General features: G+C 44.2%; 1 protein-coding gene across 1 annotated transcript in view; it reads right to left on the bottom strand.

Annotated features, from left to right (window-relative positions):
* LOC139381651 (testican-2-like) overlaps nt 1–15,136 on the bottom strand; it is a 120,781-nt gene that overhangs the window by 67,795 nt on the left and 37,850 nt on the right. Inside the window, exon 2 of the mRNA XM_071125332.1 lies at nt 12,751–12,796. Within this exon, the coding sequence (XP_070981433.1) occupies nt 12,751–12,796 (46 nt within the window). The remainder of the gene's footprint in view (nt 1–12,750; nt 12,797–15,136) is intronic.

Genomic DNA, 15,136 nt, shown 5'->3' with positions numbered 1-15,136 from the left:
TACAGGGAATAGGGTGCCCGATAAATACAGGGAATAGTGTGCCAGTTGTATACATACAATAGGGTGCCAGTTGAATAGCGGGAATAGGGTGCCAGATAAATACATGGAATAGGGTGCCAGATAAATACAGGGAATAGGGTACCATATAAATACAGGGAATAGTGTGCCAGTTGTGCACAGACAATAGGGTGCCAGTTGTATACAGGGAATAGGGTACCAGTTGTATAGTGGGAATAGGTTGCCAGTTGTATACATGGAATAGGGTGCCAGTTGAATAGTGGGAATAGGGTGCCAGTTGTATACAGACAATAGGGTGCCAGTTGTATACAGACAATAGGGTGCCAGTTGTATAGTGGGAATAGGTTGCCAGTTGTATACAGGGAATAGGATGCCAGTTGTATAGTGGGAATAGGTTGCCAGTTGTATACAGGGAATAGGGTGCCAGTTGTATAGTGGGAATAGGGTGCCAGTTGTATACAGGGAATAGGGTGCCAGTTGTATACAGGGAATAGGGTGCCAGTTGTACACAAGAAATAAGGTGCCAGTTGTATACAGGGAATAGAGTGCAGAGCCAGAGATCTACCTCTACAGATCTGGTGCGTATGTGATTACAGTAGGTGACACTGAGGATGTTAGCATGCACAGTAATAATTCAATATTCAACTGACTCTGCTTACTCTGCTTCTCTTAATGTAGATCGAAGTACGTCAAAAGAGAGGAGCTACAGTACAGGAGAGAGAGCTACAGTACAGGATAGAGAGGGTTACAGTGCAGGAGAGAGAGAGCTACACAGTAGAGAGAGCTACAGTGCAGGAGAGAGAGAGAGCTACAGTACAGGAGAGAGAGAGAGAGCTACACAGGAGAGAGAGCTACAGTGCAGGAGAGAGAGAGGGGCTACACAGGAGAGAGAGCTACAGTGCAGGAGAGAGAGAGAGAGCTATAGTACAGGAGAGAGAGACAGAGCTACAGTACAGGAGAGAGAGAGAGCTACAGTACAGGAGAGATAGGGTTACAGTACAGGAGAGAGAGCTGCAGTACAGGAGAGAGAGATACAGTACAGGAGAGAGAGAGAGAGCTACAGTACAGGAGAGAGAGCTACAGTACAGGAGATAGAGAGAGCTACAGTACAGGAGATAGAGAGAGCTACAGTACAGGAGAGAGAGAGCTACAGTACAGGAGAGAGAGTGCTACAGTACAGGAAAGAGAGCTACAGTACAGGAGAGAGAGCTACAGTACAGGAGAGAGAGCTACAGTACAGGAGAGAAGGTTACAGTACAGTACAGGAGAGAGAGCTACAGTACAGGAGAGAGAGAGCTACAGTACAGGAGAGAGAGAGCTACAGTACAGGAGAGAGAGCTACAGTACAGGAGAGATAGCTACAGTACAGGAGAGAGAGAGCTACAGTACAGGAAAGAGAGCTACAGTACAGGAGAGAGAGAGCTACAGTACAGGAGAGAGAGGGCTACAGTACAGGAGAGAGCTACAGTACAGGAGAGAGAGCTACAGTACAGGAGAGAGAGAGCTACACTACAGGAGAGAGCTACAGTACATGAGAGAGAGCTACAGTACAGGAGAGAGAGAGCTACAGTACAGGAGAGAGGGCTACAGTACAGGAAAGAGAGCTACAGTACAGGAGAGAAAGAGAGCTACAGTACAGGAGAGAGAGCTACAGTACAGGAGAGAGGGCTACAGTACAGGAAAGAGAGCTACAGTACAGGAGAGAAAGAGAGCTACAGTACAGGAGAGAGAGCTACAGTAAAGGAGAGAGAGCTACAGTACAGGAGAGAGAGAGAGCTACAGTACAGGAAAGAGCTACAGTACAGGAGAGAAAGAGAGCTACAGTACAGGAGAGAGGGCTACAGTACAGGAGAGAGAGAGAGCTACAGTACAGGAGAGATAGCTACAGTACAGGAGAGAGAGCTATAGTACAGGAGAGAGATCTACAGTACAGGAGAGAGGGCTACAGTACAGGAAAGAGAGCTACAGTACAGGAGAGAAAGAGAGCTACAGTACAGGAGAGAGAGGGCTACAGTACAGGAGAGAGAGCTACAGTAAAGGAGAGAGAGCTACAGTACAGGAGAGAGAGAGAGCTACTGTACAGGAAAGAGCTACAGTACAGGAGAGAAAGAGAGCTACAGTACAGGAGAGAGGGCTACAGTACAGGAGAGAGAGAGAGCTACAGTACAGGAGAGATAGCTACAGTACAGGAGAGAGAGCTACAGTACAGGAGAGAGAGATACAGTACAGGAGAGAGAGCTACAGTACAGGAGAGAGAGAGCTACAGTACAGGAGAGAGAGCTACAGTACAGGAGAGAAAGGGGCTGTGAGTAAAGCATCACAAGCAAGACCTTGTAAAAGAAGACACTGGACCTATCTGGTGTATGAGACAATACAACATCATTATCATTTCTGTATCATTACAGCCTCATTATCATTACAGCGTCATTATCATTACACCGTCATTATCATTTCGGCGTCACTATCATTACAGTGTCATTATCATTACACCGTCATTATCATTGAAGTATCATTATCATTATCGTTACAATGTCATTATCGATACAACGTCATTATCAGTTAACTATAGGAAATCAACTGAGCGATGGACAGAAGGAATATGTTGAGTGACATCTGGTGCTACTGTACTGGTGCTACTGTACTGTACTGGTGCTACTGTACTGTACTGGTGCTGCTGTACTGGTGCTACTGTACTGGTGCTACTATACTGTACTGGTGCTACTGTATTGGTGCTACTGTACTGGTGCTACTATACTGTACTGGTGCTACTGTACTGGTACTACTGTACTGGTGCTACTATACTGGTGCTACTATACTGGTGCTACTATACTGAACTGGTGCTACTGTATTGGTACTACTGTACTGGTGCAACTATACTGTACTGGTGCTACTGTACTGTACTGGTGCTACTGTACTGGTACTACTGTACTGGTGCTACTATACTGTACTGGTGCTACTGTACTGGTACTACTGTACTGGTGCAACTATACTGTACTGGTGCTACTGTACTGTACTGGTGCTACTGTATTGGTACTGCTGTACTGGTGCTACTGTACTGGTGCTACTATACCTTACTGGTGCTGCTGTACTGTACTGGTGCTACTGTACTGGTGCTACTATACTGTACTGGTGCTACTGTACTGGTGTTACTGTACTGGTGTTACTATGCTGGTGCTACTGTACTGGTGTTACTATGCTGTACTGGTGCTACTATACTGTACTGGTGCTACTGTACTGGTGCTACTATACTGTACTGGTGCTACTGTACTGTACTGGTGCTACTATACAGTACTGGTGCTACTGTACTGTACTGGTGCTACTCTACTGTATTGGTGCTACTATACTGTACTGGTGCTACTGTACTGTACTGGTGCTACTATAATGTACTGGTGCTACTGTACTGTACTGGTGCTACTGTACTGTACTGGTGCTACTATAATGTACTGGTGCTACTATACTGTACTGGTGCTACTGTACTGGTGCTACTGTACTGGTGCTACTATACTGTACTGGTGCTACTGTACTGTACTGGTGCTACTGTACTGGTGCTACTATGCTGTACTGGTGCTACTGTACTGGTGCTACTGTACTGTACTGGTGCTACTATACTGTACTGGTGCTACTGTACTGGTGCTACTGTACTGTACTGGTGCTGCTGTACTGTACTGTACTGGTGCTGCTGTACTGTACTGGTGCTACTATACTGGTGCTACTGTACTGGTGCTACTGTACTGTACTGGTGCTACTATACCTTACTGGTGCTACTGTACTGTACTGGTGCTACTGTACTGGTGCTACTATACTGTACTGGTGCTACTGTACTGGTGTTACTATGCTGTACTGGTGCTACTATACTGTACTGGTGCTACTGTACTGGTGCTACTATACTGTACTGGTGCTACTGTACTGGTGCTACTGTACTGTACTGGTGCTGCTGTACTGGTGCTACTGTACTGTACTTTTGCTACTGTACTGGTGCTACTGTACTGGTGCTACTATACTGTATTGGTGCTACTGTACTGTTGCTACTATACTGTATTGGTGCTACTATACTGTACTGGTGCTACTGTACTGGTGCTACTATACTGGTGCTACTGTACTTGTGCTACTGTACTGTACTGGTGCTACTGTACTGTACTGGTGCTACTGTACTGTACTGGTGCTGCTGTACTGGTGCTACTATACTGGTGCTACTATACTGGTGCTACTGTACTGGTGTGTTTCTTTATACTGTATGGAGATATTGGTGATAAACTGGAGATGTGGGTGATAAACTGGAGATGTGGGTGATAAACTGGAGGTGTGGGTGATAAACTGGAGGTGTGGGTGATAAACTGGAGGTGTGGGTGATAAACTGGAGATGTGGGTGATACACTGGATATGTGGGTGATAAACTGGAGGTGTGGGTGATACACTGGAGGTGTGGGTGATAAACTGGAGATGTGGGTGATAAACTGGAGGTGTGGGTGATAAACTGGAGATGTGGGTGATAAACTGGAGGTGTGGGTGATAAACTGGAGGTGTGGGTGATAAACTGTAGATGTGGGTGATAAACTGGATATGTGGGTGGTAAACTGGAGGTGTGGGTGATAAACTGGAGGTGTGGGTGATAAACTGGAGATGTGGGTGATAAACTGAAGGTGTGGGTGATAATCTGGAGATGTGGGTGATAAACTGGAGGTGTGGGTGATAAACTGGAGGTGTGGGTGATAAACTGGAGGTGTGGGTGATAAACTGGAGGTGTGGACTATTTAACAAGATGTGCTGAAAGGAAAATGACATTCAGATTTGACACCGTAGCCAATTAGCAAACCCCACTGGGCACAGGCGTCTTTTCCACGTTGGTTCACTTCATTGAAATGACGTGGAAACAATGTTGATTCAACCAACGTGTCCCCAGTGGGAAGGCTCTGAAGATGAACGTGTTGTGTTTCTAACGAGGGGTCAGAGTAGGGGGTCTGTTGTGTCGTGTACCCAGTGGGAAGGCACTGAAGATGAACGTGTTGTGATTCTAACGAGGGGTCAGAGTAGGGGGTCTGTTGTGTCGTGTACCCAGTGGGACGGCTCTGAAGATGAACGTGTTGTGATTCTAACGAGGGGTCAGAGTTGGGGGTCTGTTGTGTCGTGTACCCAGTGGGACGGCTCTGAAGATGAACGTGTTGTGATTCTAACGAGGGGTCAGAGTAGGGGGTCTGTTGTGTCGTGTACCCAGTGGGACGGCTCTGAAGATGAACGTGTTGTGATTCTAACGAGGGGTCAGAGTAGGGGGTCTGTTGTGTCGTGTACCCAGTGGGACGGCTCTGAAGATGAACGTGTTGTGATTCTAACGAGGGGTCAGAGTAGGGGGTCTGTTGTGTCGTGTACCCAGTGGGACGGCTCTGAAGATGAACGTGTTGTGATTCTAACGAGGGGTCAGAGTAGGGGGTCTGTTGTGTCGTGTACCCAGTGGGACGGCTCTGAAGATGAACGTGTTGCGATTCTAACGAGGGGTCAGAGTAGGGGGTCTGTTGTGTCGTGTACCCAGTGGGACGGCTCTGAAGACGAACGTGTTGCGATTCTAACGAGGGGTCAGAGTAGGGGGTCTGTTGTATCACACTATAAATGCATCCCATATGGCACCCTATTCCTTTTGTAGTGCACTACTTTTGACCAGGGCCCACAGGGCTATACAGGGAATAGGGTGCCATTTGGGATGTACCCAACCACCACACCCACTCTGCCTCACTTAAAAGGCATTCACTTTGCCTCAGAGGAGTAAAGATGAGTTAAAGGCAATCCTTGTCATCTGTTTCTATAACAGAGGGAATAACTAATGTATGACCCCCCCCCCCCCCCCCCCGCTACAAAAATAATTACAAAAGTCCCTGTAGCTACGTGGGCGCTAACTTTCATTTGAATATCATTAATTCATCCCAGCTAGCCACCCCCCTTGTGGGAGCGATCCCACAGAGCTAAATTGATTCGGGGCTCCTCTTCATCACAAATTGAACAAGACAGTTGAAATGCAATGTCTGGTAAGGTAGGTGGAACAGTGTTGTACCCTTGGATATTACAAAAGACCTTACAAACTCAGCGAGATCCCCCCCCCCCCCCCCCCCCCCCCCACCCCCCTTCCCCCCCCCGCCCCAGCCCTTTAAAGTGCTGTGATTTAGATGTCGGCGCTGCTGCCTAACTGAAGGCTGTCTGAGGGTCATTACAGTGTCTTGGATGGGACAGAAAGCTAGTAGCACATTACGACAGAGAAGCTACCATTTTCCACCTTGGAACGGTACACTGTAGCTTTGAACAAATGTTGAACGTATTGGCTCCTTGATCTGCCTTGAGAAAAATACTGGTTTAACCTGTAATTTACTCGACTGACTAACTACACCAAAAATATAAACGCAGCATGTTAAGTGTTGGTACCATGTTCCATGAGCTGAAATAAAAAAGCTAATTTCTCTCTAATTTTTTCATCCCTGTTAGTGAGCCTTTCTCCTTTGCCAAGATAATCCATCCACCTGACAGGTGTGGCACATCAAGAAGCTTATTAAACAGCTTGATCATTACACATGTGCACCTTGTGCTGGGGACAATAAAAGGCCACTCTAAAATGTGCAGTTTTGTCACACAATACTACACAAGGTGCAATAATTTAATATTAATTTATCTACCATAAGCCGCCTCCAACGTCGTTTTAGAGAATTTGCCAGTACGTCCAACCGGCCTCACAACCACAGACCACGTGTAACAACGCCAGCCCAGGACCTCCACATCCGGCTTCTTCACCTGTGGGATCGTCTGAGACCAGCCACCTGGACAGCTGATGAAACTGAGGAGCATTTCTGTCTGTAATAAATTTCTGTCTGTAATAAAGCCCCTTTTGTGAAAAAACTCATTCTTATTGGCTGGGCCTGACTCCCCACTGGGTGGGCCTATGCCCTCCCATGCCCACCAATAGCTGCGCCCCTGCCTAGTCATGTGAAATCCATAGACTGGGGCCTAATTAATCTATTTAAATTGAATGATTTCCTTATATGAACCATAACTCAAGTAAAATCATTGAAATTGTTGCATTATAGTATAGTGTTCAGTACAGATAGCCCCTTCACGTTGCACAGACAGCATTAACAACTGTTGTGTAGAGGTTGATTTAGGGTGCATCCCAAATGACGCCCTGTTCACTACGTAGTGCTCTACTTTAGACCAGAACCCTATGGGCCCCGGTCAACAGTTGTGCACTACATAGAACATAGGGTTCATTTGGGATGCTTGAACATTCTAAAAGGTGCTTCCTGATTTAACATGGGGCCTCCAATTATGTTTTAACAATATGAAATAACCCTCTAATTTGACAGTAATTGTAGCCCCAGTTGAAAGTTATTCACTTAAATGATGAGTTCTCTTGTCTGAGGCTTTTAGGAAGAGTAAGAACGTAATCAGACAATAATTTAGCTGCTTTTATTCTACAGTAATTTCCCTCTAGACCAATTATAGATCATTAACAGGCTGTTTCTTGTCCAATACGCAGTAGCCTAGCTGAAGCACATCAACTGATGAGCATTACATCATCACCACGTCAACTGATGTGCATTACATCATCACCACGTCAACTGATGTGCATTACATCATCACTAAGTCAACTGATGTGCATTACATCATCACCACGTCAACTGATGTGTATTACATCATCACCGCGTCAACTGATGTGTATTACATCATCACCACGTCAACTGATGTGTATTACATCATCACCACGTCAACTGATGTGTATTACATCATCACTAAGTCAACTGATGTGCATTACATCATCACCACATCAACTGATGTGTATTGCATCACCACGTCAACTGATGTGCATTACATCATCACCACGTCAACTGATGTGTATTACATCATCACCGCGTCAACTGATGTGTATTACATCATCACCACGTCAACTGATGTGTATTACATCATCACCACGTCAACTGATGTGCATTACATCATCACCACGTCAACTGATGTGCATTACATCATCACCACATCAACTGATGTGTATTACATCATCACCACGTCAACTGATGTGCATTACATCATCACCACATCAACTGATGTGCATTACATCATCACCACATCAACTGATGTGCATTACATCATCACCACGTCAACTGATGTGTGTTACATCATCACTAAGTCAACTGATGTGCATTACATCATCACCACATCAACTGATGTGCATTACATCATCACCACGTCAACTGATGTGCATTGTGCATCATCACTAAGTCAACTGATGTGCATTGTGCATCATCACTAAGTCAACTGATGTGCATTGTGCATCATCACTAAGTCAACTGATGTGCATTGTGCATCATCACTAAGTCAAATGATGTGTATTGTGCATCATCACTAAGTCAACTGATGTGCATTGTGCATCATCACTAAGTCAACTGATGTGCATTGTGCATCATCACTAAGTCAACTGATGTGTATTACATCATCACTAAGTCAACTGATGTGCATTGTGCATCATCACTAAGTCAACTGATGTGCATTGTGCATCATCACTAAGTCAACTGATGTGCATTGTGCATCATCACTAAGTCAACTGATGTGCATTGTGCATCATCACTAAGTCAACTGATGTGTATTACATCATCACTAAGTCAACTGATGTGTATTACATCATCACTAAGTCAACTGATGTGCATTGTGCATCCTCACTAAGTCAACTGATGTGCATTGTGCATCATCACTAAGTCAACTGGTGTGCATTGTGCATCATCACTAAGTCAACTGATGTGTATTACATCATCACTAAGTCAACTGATGTGTATTACATCATCACTAAGTCAACTGATGTGCATTGTGCATCCTCACTAAGTCAACTGATGTGCATTGTGCATCATCACTAAGTCAACTGATGTGCATTGTGCATCATCACTAAGTCAACTGATGTGTATTACATCATCACTAAGTCAACTGATGTGCATTACATCATCACCACGTCAAATAAATGTGAAAGAAAATAAAATGGTTGATGGTTAAGCCAGCTTGTCATGGGGCCTAATTCAGTCTGATTCTGGGGGTTCATTCTCAGTACAGAATGTTTTAGTCATTATGTAAATATCCCTGTAGTAGAGAACATCCCTACAAAGCAGCAGTGTTGTTGCTGTTTACAACATCTTTTCATTTGAGTCAGTGTAATGAATAAGCTCTGAGGAGATTCTGTGTGTCTCCTAAATGGCACCCTCTTCACTATATAGTGTACTACTATGGTACCCTATTCCCTATATAGTGCAATACTTTGAATAAATAGGGAATAGGATGCCATTTGAGACACAGACCAAGCCTACAGTGTAAACAATGTGCTGGGAGAGAAGGCAGGGTCCAGCCGCAGCAGCTCTTAATACAGGTTAAAGCTGTCCTGTTTGGATTTCATTTGATTTCTCCTCTGAGTTGGATTTGGAAGCATTATAAACACAGAGGACTAATTTCAGGGTTTTAAGCTGCCGCCCAGCGCTCAGCGATCTCTCTGTCTCTCCTTCTGCTCTCTCTGTGTCTCCTTCTGCTCTCTCTCTCTCTGTCTCTCAGTCTGTCTCTCTCTCTCTCTGTATCTCTCTCCTCCTGCTCTCTGTCTCTCAGTCTGTCTGTCTCTCTCTCTGTCTCTCAGTCTGTCTCTCTCTCTTTCTCTCCTTCTGCTATCTCTTCTCTCCTTCTGCTCTCTCTCTCCTCCTGCTCTCTCTGTGTCTCTCTGTCTCTCAGTCTATCTCTCTCTCTCTTTCTAAAGCCTGGTTGGGAGGACGGGGGGGATGGGTTCTGGAAGAGAGGCGACTCATAAATACAGGAGAGAGCGTGAGTGAGCTGCAAATCAGCTGTCCAGAAACGAGTCCCTCTACGTATCAACGCACTGAGTTTCTATGGAAACATAAACCCGATTAGATGAGCTTTTAAGGCGATGGAACCTGCGAGGAGAAAGGACATTTCTAAACCTGTGTTTTGTCCGTCATTCAATAAGAAAATACAGTGACAGGGATAATGATAATAACCATTAAGAGAAAGCTAGGTGATAATGTCCTTGCATCGATCACTGGTCAGTGAGGAATTGGAATGAGATGGTCCACACAGCTAGGGGATAGTATGTACCTCTCCATTCTGTGCTGTGGTCTGTTTTGATATAGCCAGGGTAGATAGCTACAGTACAGCTTGGCTTCCTCACCTTACAGCTCAGGGAACTCTTTATAAAGGACAAGCTTTTTGTGTAGAAATACAAGTGTACATGCTCATTTTCTTTCTGTTCATTGTTCATTTCCTATAGCTAATAGGGATATCTATACAATAATATCTATAGCTTTCTGTTCATTGTTCATTTCCTATAACTAATAGGGATATCTATACAATAATATCTATAGCTTTCTGTTCATTGTTCATTTCCTATAGCTAATAGGGATATCTATACAATAATATCTATAGCTTTCTGTTCATTGTTCATTTCCTATAGCTAATAGGGATATCTATACAATAATATCTATAGCTTTCTGTTCATTGTTCATTTCCTATAGCTAATAGGGATATCTATACAATAATATCTATAGCTTTCTGTTCATTGTTCATTTCCTATAGCTAATAGGGATATCTATACAATAATATCTATAGCTTTCTGTTCATTGTTCATTTCCTATAGCTAATAGGGATATCTATACAATCATATCTATAGCTTTCTGTTCATTGTTCATTTCCTATAGCTAATAGGGATATCTATACAATAATATCTATAGCTTTCTGTTCATTGTTCATTTACTATAGCTAATAGGGATATCTATACAATAATATCTATAGCTTTCTGTTCATTGTTAATTTCCTATAGCTAATAGGGATATCTATACAATAATATCTATAGCTTTCTGTTCATTGTTCATTTCCTATAGCTAATAGGGATATCTATACAATAATATCTATAGCTTTCTGTTCATTGTTCATTTCCTATAGCTAATAGGGATATCTATACAATAATATGTATAGCTTTCTGTTCATTGCACAGTTGATGTCCTGTATTGAAGTGAGTCGATTGGTGTTTGTCTGAGCCAGCTGCAGCAGAGCAACAGAACCCAGGGTGTTCCGTAGTGGTAGTCCTATGGGAATTCACTGAGCTGAGCAGCAGAACCCAGGGTGTTCCGTAGTGGTAGTCCTATGGGAATTCACTGAGCTGAGCAGCAGAACCCAGGGTGTTCCGTAGTGGTAGTCCTATGGGAATTCACTGAGCTGAGCAGCAGAACCCAGGGTGTTCAGTAGTGGTAGTCCTATGGGAATTCACTGAGCTGAGCAGCAGAACCTAGGGTGTTCCGTAGTGGTAGTCCTATGGGAATTCACTGAGCTGAGCAGCAGAACCCAGGGTGTTCCGTAGTGGTAGTCCTATGGGAATTCACTGAGCTGAACAGCAGAACCCAGGGTGTTCAGTAGTGGTAGTCCTATGGGAATTCACTGAGCTGAGCAGCAGAACCCAGGGTGTTCCGTAGTGGTAGTCCTATGGGAATTCACTGGGCTGAGCAGCAGAACCCAGGGTGTTCCGTAGTGGTAGTCCTATGGGAATTCACTGAGCTGAGCAGCAGAACCCAGGGAGTTCCGTAGTGGTAGTCCTATGGGAATTCACTGAGCTGAGCAGCAGAACCCAGGGTGTTCCGTAGTGGTAGTCCTATGGGAATTCACTGAGCTGAGCAGCAGAACCCAGGGTGTTCCGTAGTGGTAGTCCTATAGGAATTCACTGAGCTGAGCCTCAGCTGAAGCAGAAACAATTATCACACCAGCTCTCCATCCTCTCCACGCTAAGAAGAGCCAGTCCCCTCATGTATCATCAACATTCTGTATCCCAAATGGGAACCTATTGCCTATGTAGTGAGAGCCAAATGGGACCCTATTCCCTATGTAGTGCACTACTTTTGACCAGGGCCCATAGGGCTCCCATCGGGCTCCCATACAGTAGGTAGTGTACTATATAGAACAGGGGTCCCCAACTACAGTACATTCAGCCAAGGGACGATTTTGTCTTGAGTGGATGGTCAGGGAGCCGGAACATAGTTACAAATCATTTGCACACTGCACGTTGACCGCAAGTAGCACAAACAGGTATTTTTGACAAAAACAGAATCATTTCAAACCTTGATTACATCGGTATATGTCTCGCTATTTACGCATAGGAAAACATATTTCCTCAAATAAAATCACTTGGAGCTGATTTCCTAGTCTTTTTACAGTTTTTTTTTTTACGTCCAACAATGAAAATCCAACAACAACAACCAAAAATAGATTTTATAAAAACTTTGGTTTTTTTTGCTCAGAAAACATGAGGGGAGGAAGAGGTACAAATGATAAATCCTGCGTGCCACCAGCTGGGGAAGCCTGATATAGAGAAGAGGATGCCATTTGGAACGGACCCTCAGTCTCCACGTCTCCTCACCAGAAATCCCTAGCAACGCTCCATCAGATCAGGGCCATGTTCATTAGGGCACAGCGTAGCAAAAATGTTTTTTGAAATGTTTCTTATTGGAACAGTCTAGGTAGTCCCTCCCTTGTTTTATTTAGTCAGTTTTCTTCCGTTTGTTGTGTAACAAAATGGCGACTCCATGGTTCTTTTCCACACACTCAATCCAGGAACCCATTTTTACAACATCTGTAGTGTACATTACTTTTCATTTAAAAAAATTTTAAAAAAAGTTTTGTTTTTGATAACATGAAGACAGAGAAGGTTATATGACATCATTTCCTTTAACTTACTTTCATCCGATACTGGGGTTTCCTCCACATTCCTGATGTAGTCATCCTAGAGAGAATGTGAGAATCGGAGTAGTGTCACTGCAGAGTTGCAGAGCGTAGTGTAAACAACAACAACAACAACAACAACATATCCAAGGACAAAACAGAAGATCACAGACGGTCTCACTCTCTGTAAAGTGGTGATTTTAGCTTCCTCCCTGTCACACAGGGAATATACACTCTCAGAATGAATGTGCACCAAACGGAACCCTATTCTTTATTATTGCTCACTACTTCCCTATATAGTGCCATATAATAGTAGTGCACTATGTTGGGAACAGGGTGCCATTTGGGAAACACAGAAACTATCTTTTAGACTGGTCTCTGGGGGTTTTAGACTGTTCAACTGGGGGTGTTAGACTGGTCTCATTAGACTGGTCTCTGGGGTGTTAGACTGGTCTCTGGGGATGTTAGACTGGTCTCTGGGGGTGTTTGACTGGTCTCTGGGGGTGTTTGACTGGTCTCTGGGGGTGTTAGACTGGTCTCTGGGGGTGTTAGACTGGTCTCTGGGGGTGTTAGACTAGTCTCTGGGGGTGTTAGACTAGTCTCTGGGGGGGAGGTGTTAGACTGGTCCCTGGGGGTGTTAGACTAGTCTCTGGGGGTGTTAGACTGGTCTCTGGGGGTGTTAGACTAGTCTCTGGGGGTGTTAGACTAGTCTCTGGGGGTGTTAGACTAGTCTCTGGGGGTGTTAGACTGGAATCTGGGGGTGTTAGACTGGTCTCTGGGGGTGTTAGACTGGTCTCTGGGGGTGTTAGACTGGTCTCTTGGGGTGTTAGACTAGTCTCTGGGGGGTGTTAGACTGGTCCCTGGGGGTGTTAGACTGGTCTCTGGGGGGGGTGTTAGACTAGTCTCTGGGGGTGTTAGACTAGTCTCTGGGGGGTGTTAGACTGGTCTCTGGGGGGTGTTAGACTGGTCTCTGGGGGTGTTAGACTAGTCTCTGGGGGTGTTAGACTGGTCTCTGGGGGTGTTAGACTGGTCTCTGGGGGTGTTAGACTAGTCTCTGGTTGTGTTTGAGGGTTAAAATTATGATAAAAATGCTAAATATGTATTTATGTATGTATGTATGTATGTGTGTGTGTGTGTGTGTGTGTGTGTGTGTGTGTGTGTGTGTGTGTGTGTGTGTGTGTGTGTGTGTGTGTGTGTGTGTGTGTGTGTGTTTGTGTGTGTGTGTGTGTGTGTGTGTGTGGATGAGGACCCACAGGATTATGTTTGTTACGACTGGCTTGGCCTTATCCTACACTGGGATCCCAGCAGTATAACACAGAGCTCTCAAGTCAAGCTGAACAACTTAAGCCAAAGGCGTTTCATATATTCAGAGGAAGTGTGGAGACAGACGATATCCATTAAAGGGATACGTCTCAAATGGAGCCCTGTTCCCTTTATAGTGCACTACGTTTTCACCAGGGCCAGTTTATAGGGAACACGGTGCCAATTGGGACACATGCATAAATCTATATTTCTGGGCTGTTGAAGTGTAATAGTTTAATGTCTGGTGTTATAATGCAGCTAGGCAGTTTAATGTCAGGTGTTATAATGCAGCTAGGCAGTTTAATGTCAGGTGTTATAATGCAACTAGGCAGTTTAATGTCAGGTGTTATAATGCAACTAGGCAGTTTAATGTCTGGTGTTATAATGCAACTAGGCAGTTTAATGTCTGGTGTTATAATGCAACTAGGCAGTTTAATGTCTGGTGTTATGATGCGGTTTGTCAGTTTAATGTCTGGTGTTATAATGCAGCTAGGCAGTTTAATGTCAGGTGTTATAATGCAGCTAGGCAGTTTAATGTCAGGTGTTATAATGCAGCTAGGCAGTTTAATGTCAGGTGTTATAATGCAACTAGGCAGTTTAATGTCTGGTGTTATAATGCAACTAGGCAGTTTAATGTCTGGTGTTATAATGCAACTAGGCAGTTTAATGTCTGGTGTTATGATGCGGTTTGTCAGTTTAATGTCTGGTGTTATAATGCAGCTAGGCAGTTTAATGTCAGGTGTTATAATGCAACTAGGCAGTTTAATGTCTGGTGTTATGATGCGGTTTGTCAGTTTAATGTCTGGTGTTATAATGCAGCTAGGCAGTTTAATGTCAGGTGTTATGATGCGGTTTGGCAGTTTAATGTCAGGTGTTATAATGCGGTTTGGCAGTTTAATGTCAGGTGTTATAATGCAGCTAGGCAGTTTAATGTCTGGTGTTATAATGCAGTTTGGCAGTTTAATGTCAGGTGTTATAATGCAGCTAGGCAGTTTAATGTCAGGTGTTATAATGCAGCTAGGCAGTTTAATGTCAGGTGTTATAATGCAGCTAGGCAGTTTAATGTCAGGTGTTATAATGCAGCTAGGCAGTTTAATGT

Source organism: Oncorhynchus clarkii, chromosome 23, assembly GCF_045791955.1.
Source record: "Oncorhynchus clarkii lewisi isolate Uvic-CL-2024 chromosome 23, UVic_Ocla_1.0, whole genome shotgun sequence".
NCBI lineage: Eukaryota > Metazoa > Chordata > Actinopteri > Salmoniformes > Salmonidae > Oncorhynchus > Oncorhynchus clarkii.
Note: the sequence above shows the minus strand (reverse complement) of the source record. Positions and strands in the feature narration are given on the sequence as shown.